A 17,424-nucleotide genomic window follows, 5' to 3' on the forward strand; every position below is an offset into this window, starting at 1 on the left:
CTTGCCAAATGCATCCCAGTCTTGCCGACTGTCAACAACTCCTGGCAAAGCATCTGTCGAATGGAGATTCTAGTTGGTGACAAATGAGACTGTTGCTAATCAGCTGTGTGATCAGGTAAATCCCACCACCCCAGGACCTCGGTTTCCTCCTCTGAAAAATGAATCCTGTCCATGAAGATGAGTCACCGTTACCTACAGCTTTGTGGTGATTTCCAGACAACTGAAGGCAATAAACAATGTTGAGGTTCTGTAGATAGGCGGGTAATCAAAGCTGTATGACTCTTTTATGTTTGTGTTATTGATGCTTTAAATAAATGGTATTTAAGTTGGGCGCAGAGGTGCATGCCTGTAATCTCAGCTACTCATGAAGCTGAGGCAGGAGGATCACTTGAGCCTAGGAGTCCAAAGCCAGCCTGGGCAACAGAGTGAGACCCTGTCTTAAAAAAAAAATGATGATTAAATACAAGATCGAAGTGATAGATTTAACAAAATCAGTTGTATAATTCTCATAGGACTGCATTTGCATACATGAATATCATTTGGAGGAGTTAAAGGTCCTAGAGCTGTCAAAATATAACACTACTTAAAACACAAGATAGTTCTTTAGAGGGAGGCATAGGACATTTTGTGAATATTCTAGAATTAGTAAAGGGTGAATTGTAAAAGTGGCCTCAAAAGTTATTTAATACAACCTAGCTTCTACACTGCTTTCTTCTTACAGTGATGACATTTTTCAAATGAGAGAATGAAAATAAAGACAACAGGAAAGTGTTTAGTCGTGATGACTATTCAACACAGCTAGTCAAATATTGAGTAAACAAGGAAACGGCTGCCAAATGTGCATATATTACAGGCTGAATGATAGGTTTATAGCATTAAAGAAATTAATGATTTTTATCAAACTAATAGCAGTTAATTTTGTAAATGCACTGAGAACTTGGCAAATATCATGCAAATAAGGTCAGATGTATAGATTCCCTCTCCAGAAAAATAAGATGGGAAAAGAAGGAAAAGAATAATGATAGTCATTTTTTTGAGGTATCTTTTTTCTCTGAAGGCTAGTAAACCAATGTACTAAATTTTACGTAAGAGAATATTTGCAATCTCTGCAAAATAAATAAAACTAAGATAAAATATTTATGACAAAACATCTAAATTTACCATCACACCTTTCAAAGTATCATATGTTAAGCACATGTAACAAATGTTGTAGCAGCGAAGACCATTGTATAAGAAGATGGAAACCAGAGATAGAATTCAACTCTACTTTGGGACATCTCCTATGACAGCCAATGGAAAGAGCTGGGAATTCTGATCTGAAGAAGAAAGAGGAGCCATCATTCATATTTAAAACTAAAGAATCCATGTAAAGTATTTAGCCTTGTGCCTGGCATATGGCAGGCATTCCTTACATATTAACTTTAGCACATATATTGCTATTATTTTATCACAGGGAAGAAAAGCATTAAGTTGCATTATAATCAGAACAAGAACAGCCCCAACCTTTGCAAGATTTGGAGTGAGTGTGCAAAGGGAGGCACCACACCATAGGTCCTCAGATTTAAGTGTCATTAATCAAGCTCACCAACAATTGAATTAAATATGCTCTACATTCCTATACAGTCTCTCTGTCTCTCAGGAAATATAACTTCATAATGACCAAGAAGGCCAGTGACAAATTCAGGATCCCCAAAATTCTGCACCTGTTAATTGGCCATATAGGGAAAGTCCCCTCTTTCCCCTTTCAAGGACAGAACCTGGGGAGATGTCTACACAGGCTTGAGGCTGGTTAGGTATGGAATTCTGAGGTCATGGGGAGTAGTTTAGGAACAGAGATGACCTCTTGGCTTCATAGGAAGGACTATAGTTTGAGAAAGGCCAAAGGGAGGATTCTAAGTGAGCAGCTGGGCAGAACCCCTCTTGCTCAGGTCTAAGGTTTAGGACACGGAATGAATAATTTTCCAATTAAATAAGTTGTGAGTTGGATTTGTGTTTAGGTATTTTGAAGTCTCAACTTTACTAATGCTTTTGGATTGACCACAGAAAAGAGCACTCTACTGTGACCAGCTAGCTATTTTCTCTGGAGCTCCATTTCCTTTGCTGCAAAATGAAGGGATCTGACCTGATAACCTCTACCACCAGTCCCTACTCTAAAATTCTTGATCCATGGAGTCTGTCATTATAAGAAAAACAAAAGAACATAACAAATCATTAGTTGTTAGTTGTTCTGAGCAACCAAGATGCATCTCAACAGGTGAATGGATAAATGGTGGTATATCCATACAATGGAATATTACTCAGCAATGAAAAATAAGCTCTCAAGCCATGGAAAGAAAAGAAAAACCCTTAAACGCATATTCTTAAGTGAAAGAAGCCCATCTGAAAAGCCTACAACTTGAATAGCCTCCCTCTTGTCTGGTTTCTCCATCTCTGGCTCAAGCATTTCCCTTGATTCTCTCTCAAAACAAACAAAAACAACAATGACAACAACAACAACAACAACAAAAAGACAAAACAAAGGGAGGGATCCTAGATTCACAGAGGACAGGCACTTTCCTGTGGCATTTTGTTGAGGGAGATGTCAAATGCTCATGTCTTCTGGGAAGCTGGTGACAATACTTTTGGAACTTCATGAGAACAGCTGACAAAGGAATGGACAGATAATATGGACCATGAGCCTGGAAGAATATTACAGAGTCACAGCAAGATGAGAACAGATCTGTGAGCTTAGAAAGCGGGCATGTAGGAAAGATGCGGCATTTGAGAGTCACTGAGTGAGTGTCTTATTCTATCAGTCCAAGAATTCTTGAATATGTGTTCACTCATTGCCGATTGTCTCTTGTGTATTTGGATGAGAAAACCTTAAGCAAACATTGTGAGTGCAACATTAATTTCCCATAAATTACTGTGTGAAAATAAATAACATTTAAAAGCTGTTGGAATTCCTAAAATGCGTTTTACGCGTTGAGAGAGATGTGACTGTGATCTGAGTCACATATGGTTACAACTTCTGTTTCTCAGATTGTAGTTTAACTTGCTTTATTTTTTCTCCTGTTCTGTACAATAACTAGAGAGAATTAAACAATGTCAGCGACGAATACTTGCTGGCTTCTTTTTTTTTTTTTTTTTTTTGAGACGGAGTTTCACTCTTTCACCCATGCTAGAGTGCAGTGGCATGATCTCAGTTCACTGCAACTTCTGCCCTCTGGGTTTAAGTGATTCTCCTGCCTCAGCCTCCTGAGTAGCTGGGATTATAGGTGCCCACCACCACGCCCGGCTCATTTTTGTATTTTTAGTAGAGACAGGGTTTCGCCATGTTGGCCAGGCTGGTCTTGAACTCCTGACCCCAGGTGATCCACCCGCCTCGGCCTTCCGAAGTGCTGGGATTACAGTTGTGAGCCGCCGTGCCCGGCCGCCTCCTGCTTTCTTAATTAATGAACCTTGTTAAAGATGACCTTCCCCTTTTTTTGTCCTATTTTCCTTAGACCAGATGACAGAAAACCCATGACTATAGCACACTCTGTAAAAGATGTTAAATGTCCCTTTCCCAAAAAGAGACACTGCCTGTAACCAAGTTCCTGGAACCATGCATCAGCCTTGTATGAAAAATGTAATCCTGCTAAAAATGCCTCTGTCTCTCCCTATAGAAATAAACCCTAAAGTTCCCTCCTTTGCAACTCTGACACCATTCTTTTGGGGTGTTTCCAGGTGCGGCCATCCTCAAACTTTGAGTTTGAATAAGCGTTCTTTAAATTAGATTCCGGCCTTTTTGATTATCTCAGGTTGACAGCTGTAAATCGACTCATTTTTGTAAATTTGATATAAATCTAACATTTGCCAAATCACAGTTTGGTTACATAGCAGGGGAATCTGCAGAACGTCTAAGAGACCCCCAGTTTCTGAAATAACAACTTGTAAGCGTTCTCAGGATCAGAACGCCACCAGAGGAATTTAAAGAAAAGAGGCTTATCTGTCACTACAGATGGAGGCAGCATAAAAAGTTAATTCTTGTTTTACTGCAGAGACACGTCTTTTGGAGGATGTGGTTTCCGTGGGTTTTCTTTTCTTCGCTACAATTGTGATAATTTCCAGGGCTCCTAGCTTAACTGAAGGGTTCATGGATTGAAGCATTTTTGAGAGCTTCAGATGAGGCAGTTTCTGAACCAAATGCTTGAAGTTAAAAATTTCTTGGATGGATTTTGCCTTAAAACTATGGAAATACCAGGATGACATACTTTTAAAAAACTATTGAGTTGAAGGAGTTTTTCTTTTTCATTTTAAAGGATAATAATACCTTGTAGTTAGTATGGTACTTTCTCCAAAAAGGATCCGAACTTCTCTGCAAGTGCTATTATTATATTATTATTATTATTATTATTATTTTTACATTATCCTTTGGGAAGCAAAAAAGGAGAACCAATGTCACAAAGAAATGTTAGGTGACTTGCTCAAAGTAACTCACGCACTCATGCCCTGAAGCCATAACCGGAAGTAGAGCTTTGTGTGTTCTATGAATACAAAGTGAAACTCAGTTTTCTTTTTCATAAAAGAAAAATTTCAAAGTGATACTGACCAAGAATGTTCAACTGGGGCATATTGAGAGTGTGGGAGTCAAGGGCAGTGATGTGGATCCAGGAACACTAGCGTTCTGCCTCCTGGCATCCCGCTGGGAGGCCACTCTTCAGAGGCCTGCAGAACCACAGCTGCCTGCCCTCCAGTCCAACCTGAGGGGACGACCCGGAGACAGACATGTTCCTATAGGATCTAGAACTACTTAGGTGTGAAATAGTAACACTTCTGCTTTTTTTTTTTTTTTCAAAGTATGTATTTTATTTTTATTATACTTTAAGTTCTAGGGTACATGTGCACAACGTGCAGGTTTGTTACATATGTATACATGTGCCATGTTGGTGTGCTGCACCCATTAACTCATCATTTACATTAGGTATATCTCCTAACGCTATTGCTCCCCCCTCCCCCATCCCATGACAGGCCCCAGTGTGTGAGGCTCCCTTTCCTGTGTGTCCACGTGTTCTCACTGTTCAGTTCCCACCTATGAGTGTGAACATGCGGTGTTTGGTTTTCTGTTCTTGCGATAGTTTGCTGAGAATGATGGTTTCAGGCTGCATCCATGTCCCTACAAAGGACACAAACTCATCCTTTTCTGTGGCTACATAGTATTCCATGGTGTATATGTGCCACATTTTCTTAATCCAGTCTATGATTGATGGATATCTGGGTTGGTTCCAAGTCTTTGCTATTGTGAATAGTGTCGCAATAAACATACGTGTGCATGTGTCTTTATAGCAGCATGATTTATAATCCTTTGGATATATATCCAGCAATGGGATGGCTGGGTCAAATGGTATTTCTAGTTCTAGATCCTTGAGGAATCACCACACTGTCTTCCACAACGGTTGAACTAGTTTACAGAAATAGTAACACTTCTTAAATGTCAGAATACAGATCGGCCTTTCAGAATTCAAAGGAGACACAGAGGAAGGTAGACCTTAGTTCACTTTTAATTTTTAAGGGAAAATTATTCCCTTGAAATTAAAAAGAAATAGCATCCTTATAGTGTTAGATGCATCTTTAGTTTCCAAACAAATTTTGGAAGTAAATTTTATTTTTCAACAGTTTTATCAGAGATAGAGCACAGAAACTTTGGATACTTGAGTTATTAATCTTTCTTTTACTGCAGCATAATTAAAAAGAGGGAAATTGTTTTTTTCAGTATTTATTTTTCCCTTTGGGTATTTCAAAGTTTTATGGTTAATTATTTTTTTCTAATTGTTTTAAATCTACTTGTAAGTGGATATAGTTAAAAAATTTATGACAACTGTTCTTGTAGACAAATTTTATTGTGGATTTTCCTATTTTTTTACTTTTTAAAATGTAAGTCATGGAAACTATTAAAAATCTAAGCTGGAAATCTAGTAGTGCAAAAGTTGGCTGGCATCCGCACTGAGAAGGGATTGTGCAATTTCAAGCCCTGCAGACTTTGATGTAAGACAGAAAATGTAAATATTATAACAAAGAAATGTTAGAAAAAAAGTAAAAGAAATAATAGCGAGCCCTTCTTTTCTCTTGCAAAGATAGCAGCCTCTCAGAATGCTGATGTACACTAGACTCTGAGCCAGTAATTTATGTCAGAGCCTGGGTGATGCACAAAGTCATCTTGATCCAGCACACAGAAAATTAATTGTGAAGATTCGTTTGATTTGAGCCTCATTCAGATTCAGGCTCAGATTCCATGAATTATTCTGTACATCTCTGGCCCCAGACAGCACCATCCCAATAGGGCCCCTGGTTTTACAGCTCCCAGCCCCTCTGCCTGTAACTCTTACTCTCTGTCCTTGGCAGGGGTAAAGCGGGTGCCTCAGAGCCCTGCTGATAAACAACAGAGCTGGGTTTGAACTTCAGAATCCACGTCCACAGGAATTTTCACATTTCGTAGTTTCCTAAATGGCTTTATCATATTTTCACCCTTCCAGAGGTGATATATCCCTCATCTATGAAATTTAAAAACTTTTAACAATTTAATCCAAATGCCCCTGATTAATAACAAGTGAATACCTGTCCTCAGAATCTCCTGAATAATCTGGTATTCAACAGGCACGCTCTTTGGAGGAAGAGAACAGATGAATTTAACTTCCTTTAAAAAATAACAATGCCCTGGAGAAGTACATAGTTAATTTATCTTATCTGATGTCTTCACTAGTATACACAGGTAACTGTCCTCTCAAGAAAGGTCATTCCCAACATGTTCCCAGAACAAAGCATTATTCATATCAAGTATCAATTGTTGCCTTTTGCATTCACTTGTGGTATTTAATCAGTTACTTTGACAAGCAAGGTTTGAATAAGACATCTCAAAAAAACAACTCGGGTGTTGGGAAAGGTGATTCAAGCATCTTCCTTCCCTTCTTTCCTCTCTTTCTAAAAGGTCTCGGTTCCTTGAAATCTGAGTCTTGAGCCAGTCAGATTTACATTTCATGTGCACATTCTCTGCTGAAGTTTTTTTTTCTCTCTCCCGGCATCAATGCTGTGGATGCACTTTTTGCTCAGGTCTTGGTAAAGCTTTCCAGTTGCATGGAACTCTTTTATGCCTAGCATTCCATTATTGGAACGCTAAGCAAGTGGGAGTTATTTATATCCTACTGCTCAAGGTCATCGCCAAGGTCTGGTTTCAAAATTCAACAAGTTGCAAACTCAGGCATAAATGGGTTAAGGAGATCTCTCAATAGAAGGACAGAAACAAATGCTGCCTGAAGCTGTGATGGACAGGCAAGAGAAGGGAGCACACCGATCCTCAACAAAGTGGGATTCCCAACAGCATTCCCCATAAGACACAAAAACTGTCACACATGCAAATCAAAAAAAAATGGGGAAAAGGCACCAAGAGAAGCACAACTGCCTAAGTGCCCAGAAGCCCAGTCTGAAGTGTGTTTATAGTAACATACATACACAGAAAGACATAATAAAAATAAAATCACTTATAATCCTACCTCCCAATTACCAACGGTCAGTTTTTCATTATTTTTCATGCTTATACATGCCTATGTTCTTGCTTAAAAGGAAATCTTATATATTCCCACTTATGATTTCATAAACATCATTCTATATTAATATTTAAGCATTTATACCATCATTTAAAATGGTTATACAGTACTATTTTCTCTGACTATATAATAATATATTCAATAAATCTATCATTAGGCATTTGTGTTGTTTCCAATTTTTCACTATTATGAAGGCTTCACAATAAAAGTTTTTATTTATGGCAAAAAAAGAGTGTGTTTAGCAGTTTGCTACAAGTCCCAAAATACTGCAAAGGGAAAAGATTACAGGGAGCCACCGGGTGTGCAGAAAATCTAGACAACGGCACGGAGAGGGTGGCAGAGTTTGTCCCTTTGCCTGCAGGTGACATACCTTCACCCTCCCAATAGCATGGAGACAGTGGCAGAGTTTGTCTCTGTTTGCAGGTGACATACCTTCACCCTCCCAACAGCATGGAGACGATGGCAGAGTTTGTTACTTTGCCTGCAGGTGACACACCTTCACCCTCCCAACAGCACGCAGACGGTGGCAGAGTTTGTTACTTTGCCTGCAGATGACATACCTTCACCTTCCCAGGCCAGTGGGTATTTATCATCTCCAGGAGGAGTTTCTAGTGCAAAATCTCTCTAGCCTTCATCATGGGAAGTTCCGGCCTGCTCCTGCGGCAGGAAGTGGGCCTGCATTCTCCTAAAAAGCTGATCAGGACACCTCACTCCTTTCTACTTCCTCTCCTGCATGCCCAAGCATCCTTTCATGCCCAAGGCTCTTTCTGCCCATTCAAATTCCCATTTCTAGTTTCTCTCAGCTCTGGTACTTTGCATCTGCCTTCTGATCTAATATTACTCATACTGTTAGAAATGCAGCCTTGACTCTTATTAAAGTGTGAAGTTCTCAAGGTCGGGAGTGGTATTATATACTTCTGATCCTCCACAGTGCTTTGAGTCCAGTATATGCTCAGTAAGTGCTTTGTCATGGTCTGGTTTCTCTTTATCTTAGGTAAGGGAATTTATTCATTGATTTGGTTATTGAACATTTGCTGAGAATTTACTGGGAACTGCAGAGGTGGTGATGGATGCCCCAGTTGCCGTCCACTTTCCTCATTCATTCCCTGGATCCCTCATTAATTCTTCCCATGGCTCAAGTCACCTTAGAAGTTTTCTCTCATTCACTCTCCAGTCATCATGGCATGAGATAGAAAGTAGGAAAAGGGCTGGACACGGTGGCTCACGCCTGTAATCCCAGCACTTTGGGAGGTGAAGGGGGGTGGATCACCTGAGATCAGGAGTTTGAGACCAGCCTGGCCAACATGGTGAAACCCTGTCTCTACTAAAAATACAAAAATTAACGGAGCATGGTGGTGCACACCTGTACTCCCAGCTACTCGGGAGGCTGAGGCAGGAGAATCACTTGAACCTGGGAGGCGGAGGTTGCAGTGAGCTGAGATGGCACCATTGCACTCCAGCCTGGGCAACAGAGTAAGACTCCAACTCAAAAAAAAAAGAGAAAGAAAAAAGAAAACGGAAAAGCCTCCACCCCTTGTGTTCTTTGGACCTTAGTCATAATGGTCCCACTTGGGGCTGCGAATTAGTGCAGGTGGTGGACAGCTGGGACGGGGTGGCAGAGAGGAGACAAATCAGGTAAGAAGAATCATAATGTGTGTGCGTGAGAACTAATCTTTGAGGTTCATTTTGGTGTCATTTAAACCAGAACAAAAATTAGAGATTTTCTAGTTAAATCATGTTGAAGAATATCCAAAGACATAAGAAAATATACGAAATAGTGTAACAAATGCAGAGTACCGAGCAGGAGGTGTTTACAGTGGGTTGCTGTTTTTGTTTTTAAAAGTCCACTGTAGAAAGAATCTATAGGAGAAACTTCAAAGTATTAATGGTGAGTACATCTAAGTGGTGGGATTATAAGTGATTTTCTTCTTTGAGTTTATAAATATTTTCTACAATGATCCCGAATAATTTTGAGTCAGGAAAGAAAAGGATTTTGTTTTTTTTTTTAAAGGAAAACGAGACCAGGATGCAAGTCCTCCCAGAACGGCACAGCCTTCCGGCAAATTCAGCCTAAGGAAAGGGTCCCAACGCGGAGTGGGAATGCAAATGCATCCAACCTCCACCTCCCGGCTCGGGGGCTTGCTCACTGATGAGCCCACTCTAAGGCTGCTTTTTCTGCCAGCCTCGAAGAGAAAAATAATAGTGTACCTACGTTTTGATCTATTTTCCAACTTTTATCTCTTCAAATACATGCAGGGCAGATGCACAAACAGTTGTCATGTTTTCCCCCAAAGTCACGGACTGCTGAGAAGCCCAGTTGCTATGCTAAATGAAACCAAATTCTAAAAAACAGGAAACCAGACAAACAAATCTAGAAGTAAAGGTCTTTCCTGGCCGGGCGCGGTGGCTCACGCCTGTAATCCTAGCACTTTGGGAGGCCGAGGTGGGCGGATCACAAGGTCAGGAGATCAAGACCATCCTGGCTAACACGGTGAAACCCCGTCTCTACTAAAAATACAAAAAACTAGCCAGGTGAGGTGGCGGCGCCTGTAGTCCCAGCTACTCGGGAGGCTGAGGCAGGAGAATGGCGGGAACCCGGGAGGCGGAGCTTGCAGTGAGCCGAGATCACGCCATTGCACTCCAGCCTGGGCCACAGAGTGAGACTCCGTCTCAAAAAAAAAAAAAAAAAAAAAAAAAAAAAAGATGTTTCCCAATCGACGACGTTAAAACATTCTAAGTAAAACTTCCAAGGTGTGTAGAAGGGATGAAACTTGTTTGATGGATGGCAGGTACACCGAAATGTAAGGTAAATATGGAGGCAACGACCCGCCTCTCCTAACGAGGGCGCCATAGGAGGTACCACGCTGAGACACGTTAGAGCGGAAGTAGGGTTGTCGGAGCAGAAGCCATACCTTGGTCTGGAACGTACAAAACATGTGCGTCAGAAACGGATGCTCCCAGGCCAAGGAAAGAACTCTCTTCTCTACCATCGTGCACTCAACATCATCGTCCATCAAGACCACATCTTTCTTTAAGGCCTTTATGGCGAAAAATTGATTGGTTTTCTTGAATTCTGCCAGGAAGACCTAGAAGGAAAGGGAAGAGGTAACTTTATTTTAGAATTTGGATTCCCACTTCTTAAAAAAGAGACAGAGTCCTGAGAGACACCTGTGTTGGGTGGTAAAAGAGGTTCCTTCTCCAACCCCCACCCATCCTGCACAGGCCATTCCTGAGACAAAATGGAGCACTTCACTGGTTTCAGACATGACATCACTGTTTCATATTATCTTTGTACTCTTTCCAAGGGTTTCACAAAATTATTAAGCAATTGAATGGGTTTTTAAAAGTGTGCCCTGCCTGCTCAGGGGCCTGAGTGAGGGTATAATAAAAATCCAGAGAGATAGAGTGCACAGTGAAGAAAGAAGAGTTGAACGTGGAGAGGAGAAATTGTACTTGAAACATCACTGCAAGTGCACATAAATCCTAGCTTTATATTTTACCCAGTTTTTCCAGGCCAAAAGAAGAATGGAGGGAGATAGTTCTCCTTGTGTACTTAAAAACAAAACAAAACAAAACCAGCAGCCAGGCACGGTGGCTCATGCCTGTAATCCCAGCACTTTGGGAGTCCGAGGCAGGTGGATCACCTGAAGTCAGGAGTTTGAGACCAGCCTGGCCAACATGGCAAAACCCCGTCTTGACTAAAAAAAAAAAAAAAAAAATTACAAAAATTAGCTGGGCATGGTGGTGGGCACCTGTAGTCCCAGCTACTCGGGAGGCTGAGGTGGGGAAATCGCTTGAACCTGGGAGGTGGAAGTTATGGTGAGCCGAGATCACGCCACCGCACTCCAGCCTGGGCGACAGAGTGAGACTCTGTCTCAAAAGAAAAAATAAATAAATAATCACCATTTTCTCTGACAACACAGCAATGAATTATTCATAGCAGAATGTATGGCACATAGTAGGTCCTAAAATGTGACGACTGACACTGGGTTCAAAGAATAACTTGCTCAGATTCTTGGAGCTACTAGGGAAAGATTTAACTCCGAAGTTTACTTTCCCACTTGACTTCGTGGCTCTCATATCAAAGGACACCAAAATGGGAATGAAACATTTTAGGACCACCTATGTGTCATACACTCTGCTACCTACTTTACACTTGCGACCTAATTGTATTATCTAATTTAATTCTTAGCTCATCACACTCTGCCAGACAGAAGTTAACAACACCAACAACAAACACCGAGTTCAAAGAATAACTTTCTCAGATTCTTGGAGCTACTAGGGAAGATTTAACCCCAAAATTTACTTTTACCACTTGATTTCGTGGCTCTTATATCAAAGGACACCAGATGGCATATGATGGAGGGTTTCAACAATTTTAGGTTTTGCAAATGATGCAGCAACACACTGTTGTCAATGGTAAGGGCATGGCATTTGGAGACAGAAATTTCTAGCTCTAGTTTTATTTCACAGACATTTTACTAACTGTGGAAATATGGGCAGACGAATTAGTCCCTCTGGGCTTCAGTTTCCAATTACTGCATTCTCTAACTTACAGGACTGTTGTGAAAGTCAGGTAAGATGAGACCTGGGAAAGCAGACTCTAAAATGATCTCTGAATCACAGTTGTTAAAATTCAGTCATTTGTCATTTGTTTCTTTTCTTGACTTTTGGGAAAGACCGAAGTCGATGATGCTACAACAGCCCTGAACACGCGAGAGTCTAGGTTTAAAACGCGATGGTGCAGGTTCGTGGCTTGGTGGTAGCTGACTTGATAGAAGGGATGAAACTTAGATGGGAATTCAGGCAAATGAATGATGCTCACATCCCCAGAAAACACACAGTTTGTTTTTGTAGGCTTAAAAGTTGTGTGAGGAGAACAAGGGTATAGAAGTCTTGGTGAGGAAACATACTTGCCATATAAAGGCAGAAGAGAGAGAAAAGACAAGTTTTGGAGTATTCTCAGTGTTGTGAGAAAGAGAAACATGGCCATCCTATCTTGCTTTGATACTTCCCCCTCCTCTCCTCTCCATGGGTAGGGACTCAGGGTCCTGATGAAAAGAAGTAGATGACTTTGGACATGGAGTGGGGGAAACCTGGGGCTCCCAGCTGCGCCTTGGGATACTAAGGCTTGTAGGTTTAACTTAACGTCTTTCTTATTAACCTTATTCAAATATAGAAATCCACATGGCAACAAAGAAAGATAAACATTTCATTAACAATTAAAAGTACTCTTTTAGTAATTGCTTCTTTCAGTAAAACATCCTAAAACCAGCCATAAACGAAGAAGTCGAAAAGACAATTTCCATCTATGTAATGTACTTTCAATTTTTGGTAACAGGTTGTAATTGCACATTAATTGCTGCTAAATTATAATGAAGACTGACTGTAAAATTGTCTCTTACGCTCAGATTAGCACCAAATGAGCCTGCTGTGGTTCATATTATTGTGGAAATGAACAAAAAGAATTCATGAACATCAGCCACCACGTGCTGGACAGAGGAGATTTTGCTGAAAGGCAAGGCATCAGTGTTGAAATGCAAACCCCAAATGGAGCACAATATTATTCAGCTACGGCGATTGTTGAGCTGCATTTTAGTTTGTTTAATGTTAAATAAACTGGGTAAGACATCTTGCCAAAGTCTGGTGAGCAGGTGTAGGGTATAATGCTGCCTTTGGCTGCACAGATTCATGGAATAGTCATCTCTGATAAAAATTTTCCTAGGAGTCCCATCTAAGAATGTAAAACAAATAGGAGCCCCATTAATACATGAGGTATCCTTAATATCAAGATTATCTAAAAGCCTGTATTCCATATCATCCCTCCTTAAATCACTTGACTGCTTGAAAATTTTCTGCGGTCAGTCACCGATAGTTGGTTATAATTTCTTAATTTCTTAAATTATTTCTTCTTCCTTCTTCTCACCTCCCCCTTCCTTTTTTTTTTTTTTTTTTTTTTTTTTTTTTTTTTTTTTTTTTTTTTTTTTTGCTTGTCCTCCTTTCGCTCTTTCCTGCCTCTCCGTGTCATCTATGAGTGATGGAGACAACTCCCCACCTGCATGTATGGCAGGAAGAATTTAGAGGACAGACTTTCTCTACAATTTTTTTTTTTCCAGGACTCTCAAGCCACAGTTTTCTTATGGGCTGAATTGTGTCTATGCTGAAGTCCCAATCCCCAGTACCTTGGAATGTGACTGTGTTTGGAGACAGGACCTTCAAAAAGGTAATTAAGGTTAAATGAGGTTATTGCAGCAGGTCCTAATCCAATATGACTGGTGTTTTCATAAGAAGAGAGCATTTACGCAGAGTGTGGTGGCACAACTGTAGTCCCAGCTACTAGGGAGGCTGAGACAGGAGGATCACTTGAGTTCAGGAGGTCAAGACCAGCCTAGGCAACATAGTGAGACCCCATCTCAAAAAAGGAGAACACTTAGATGCAGACATGCACAACGGGAAGATAATACTGAAGGCACAGAGAGAGGGCTGCCATTACAAAGCAAGGAGAGGGGCCTGGGAAGAAATAACCCAGGCAACACCTTGATGGTGAACCGCCATCCTCCAGACCTGTGAGAACATGAATTTCTGTTGTTTAAGCCAGCCAGTATGTGATATTTTGTTATTAGCAGCCTGTATTAGTCTGTTATCATGCTGCTAATAAAGACATGCCCAAGAATGGATAATTTATAAAGGAAAGAGGTTTAATGGACTCGGTTCCACATGGCTGGGGAGGCCTCACAATCATGGTGGAAGACAAAGGAAGAGCAAAGGGACGTCTTACATGGTGGCAGGCAAGAGGGCATGTGCAGGGGAACTCCCCTTTATAAAATCATCAGATCTCTGCCAGGCGTGGTGGCAACACCTGTAATCCCAGCACTCTGGGAGGCTGAGGCGGGCCAATCACGAGGGTCAGAAGATCAAGAAGACCATCCTGGCTAACATGGTGAAACCCCGTCTCCACTAAAAATACAAAAAATTAGCCAGGCATGATGGCAGGTGCCTGTAGTCCTAGCTACTCAGGAGGCTGAGGCAGGAGAATGGCGTGAACCTGGAAGGCAGAGCTTGCAGTGAGCTGAGATCATGCCACTGCACTCCAGCCTGAGTGACAGAGAAAGACTCTGAAAAAAAAAAAAATGATAATCAGATCTCATGAGACTGACTATCATGGGAACAGCATGGGAAAACCCATCCCCACGATTCAGTCAGCTTCTGTGGGTCCCTCCCATGACACCTGGGGATTATTACAATTCAAGGTGAGATTTGGGTGGCGACACAGAGCCGAGCCCTATCACACCCCAAGGAAACTTATCCAAGCCTGAAGACATTTAATAGAGAGAAAAAAAAAAATCACATACAAACTAAAACAACACTCCAGGCTTGAGAATGAAGCAAAAGAAGAAAAAACAAAATGAAACAAACGCAAACACCATGTGAAACAGGAAGTGGCTGAGGCACCTTCCTATGTCTTTGGTGCCCAAAGACATCAAACTCAGAGGCGTGTGAGATGTACACTCTCCAAGCAAAGTAGCTTTGGAGACATAGGTTTCCAGAAAGCTGAGGCTCCTGTGGGCCTAGAGTCCTCGGGGTCCCTATTTATTCAGAGCCCCCTCAGGAAAGCTCCCTCTGACACTCACATGCAGTCCTGGTGGCCCCATGAGTTTAGTTTCTTTGACCAGGAACTTGGCTCATCAGTTCCTAGAGCTGGGCCACAGCGTTGTCCTGTGCAGTAGCTTACCTTGCCAAAACTGCCTTTCCCCAACATTTTATGCAAGATAAAATCCTCGATTTTTAGTTTCATCTGCAGAGATGGTCTTTCTTTGTTCAGTTCAGGTTCTGGAAGATGGCACATTTTATCCACCTCATCCAACGGAGACTCCCAGGAGATGCCCTGAGGCTCTGAAAATGGCAAGCTGGAGGTTAAAAATGAACATGGAGTAATGGAGGCCATTCTAGTTACTTAGAGCATGTGCTTTCTCTTCTACTTCCCATGCTGAGGCTCCATCATAGTAATTGGGAGTGTTTAGAGGGTTTCCTGCAGTTCAGGCAGCTTTAATACCTCTCCATCTGTCTGTGAGGGCAGCGCCCCCTGTCTGTGAGCCTGGCATTTGGAATTTGGAGTGTGGACTAAGTCTCTTTCTTTAAGACTGGAAATAGTTCAACTTAAGAAACACATTCCAATATGCAAAATACACAAGCTCTGTTAATAATGCCAAATTAAGGGCCTCTAGAGATTTTCACCAAATTTTAGGAAAAAATGATTTTCAATTGTTTGCATGGCTCACAAGCACGGTGGCATCAATTTCTACAATTTACAACGTGAGAGAGAGGAAATGAAATCTAGCAGATTTTTAAAGATCTGAACTGCATCATTCATCACAGAATTTAAGTCAAGATGCTGCCTATGTTGGTCAGGTGCGGTGGCTCACGCCTGTAATCTGACAACTTTGGGAGGCCGAGGTGGGTGGACTGCTTGAGCTCAGGCATTCGAGGCCAGCCTGGGTGACATGGTGAAACCCCATCTCTATATCCCTACTAAAATACAAAAATTTAACTGGGTGTGGTTGCGTGAGCCTGTAGTCCCAGGTACTTGGGAAGCTGAGGCAGGAGAATCCCTTGAACTCAGGGGGCGGAGGTTACAGTAAGCTGAGATTGTGCCACTGCACTCCAGCCTGGGCCACAGAGCAAGACTCTGTCTTCAAAAAAGAAAAAAAAGAAAAGAAAAAGATGCTGCCTATGTTGATCATTGCTAAGACACGGTCTCCTCGACTGCCCGGCAACCCCTCCTAAATGTAACCCAAACCTTTCTTTTACATTTTTAAGTTGATTTTAAGTCAGAGAAAACATGAGAACTTTTTAGGAATTTTCCCCTGCCTACAATAGTCTTTATATTTTCAAATCCCTGGGTTTATCTTCCATACTCTTCCAAGGACAATAAGTATTTTAGAATGTATGCTGAAACGACTCAGGTCTCAGAAACACGGGGTCATATCCATTCATGAACTACTTTCAAACAGTAGGCTGGAAAAACTGCCATAAGGTCATGGAAGTGGCTTTGAGTCCTTCTCTTTCCTACCCTTAAATTTAAGTCTCAAAGGTGCAGAGTAAGAATGTCTTCTGTGACCTTCCCACCATTAAGTTTTAAGACAGATTTATTTCTGTAAAACCATATGAAACTGACAGAATGTAACATGCTAAAACTCTAAGAAAACATTTGCGGTTGTTCCCTCCAGACCTATCCCATTTTCTAACCCCCACCTCCTGCCTTTTACAAAGGTAAAAGGTTTTGGTTTCTTTTCTAAGGAGTGGGAGCCTCTTAATTGGTAGCTGGAGGTGGATCACCTATCAGACCAGGTAAGCTGATAACTTAAATCCAAGGGCATCAGTTTAGGGTTGAAATTAATGACTGACATTGATTAGACTGCTGACCAGGACAGTTACCTCGTTTTCCTGGTGTCGGTAAACATGGCGGCCTTGCTTCATTTTTGGTGGAGCATGGGAGACCAATTTCAACCGGACCTTCTCTGAAGATCTGTTCAGTATCTCTCAAGCAGCGAGCCTAGATGACATACGGAGAGTCAGACCACCCACCATTGCGGGAACAGCTCAGCCTGCTAACCATGGGGACAAAAGCCATTTAAAATTCCTAAATGCATAGGGTCACCGAAGCTCTTCTTTTCCTCAACATTCTTTTAGAACTCCATATTCTGGGAGAGTCTATCTACTATATTTTACGCATTAGCAGAACATGTTTTCCTCCTTCACACTTTTCTGAGGCTGACAGGATTCTCTCATGCTGTCTATGTCATTCCATCACAAATAAGGACAGGTGGTCAATGGATGGGAAAACAGCTGATACAGGCAATGC

General features: G+C 41.4%; 1 protein-coding gene across 3 annotated transcripts in view; it reads right to left on the reverse strand.

The window, feature by feature from the left end:
• The window catches only part of PRKCQ (protein kinase C theta), a 143,106-nt gene that overhangs the window by 34,385 nt on the left and 91,297 nt on the right, over positions 1-17,424 (reverse strand). For all 3 annotated transcript variants that reach the window (XM_008002207.3, XM_008002206.3, XM_073018705.1), the window contains 3 exons: positions 16,998-17,115; positions 15,295-15,455; positions 10,475-10,648 (listed from right to left, as the gene is read on the reverse strand). In XM_008002207.3, the coding sequence (XP_008000398.1) occupies positions 10,475-10,648; positions 15,295-15,455; positions 16,998-17,115 (453 nt within the window). The remainder of the gene's footprint in view (positions 1-10,474; positions 10,649-15,294; positions 15,456-16,997; positions 17,116-17,424) is intronic.

This window comes from Chlorocebus sabaeus, chromosome 9, assembly GCF_047675955.1.
Source record: "Chlorocebus sabaeus isolate Y175 chromosome 9, mChlSab1.0.hap1, whole genome shotgun sequence".
NCBI classification, from domain to species: Eukaryota; Metazoa; Chordata; class Mammalia; order Primates; family Cercopithecidae; genus Chlorocebus; species Chlorocebus sabaeus.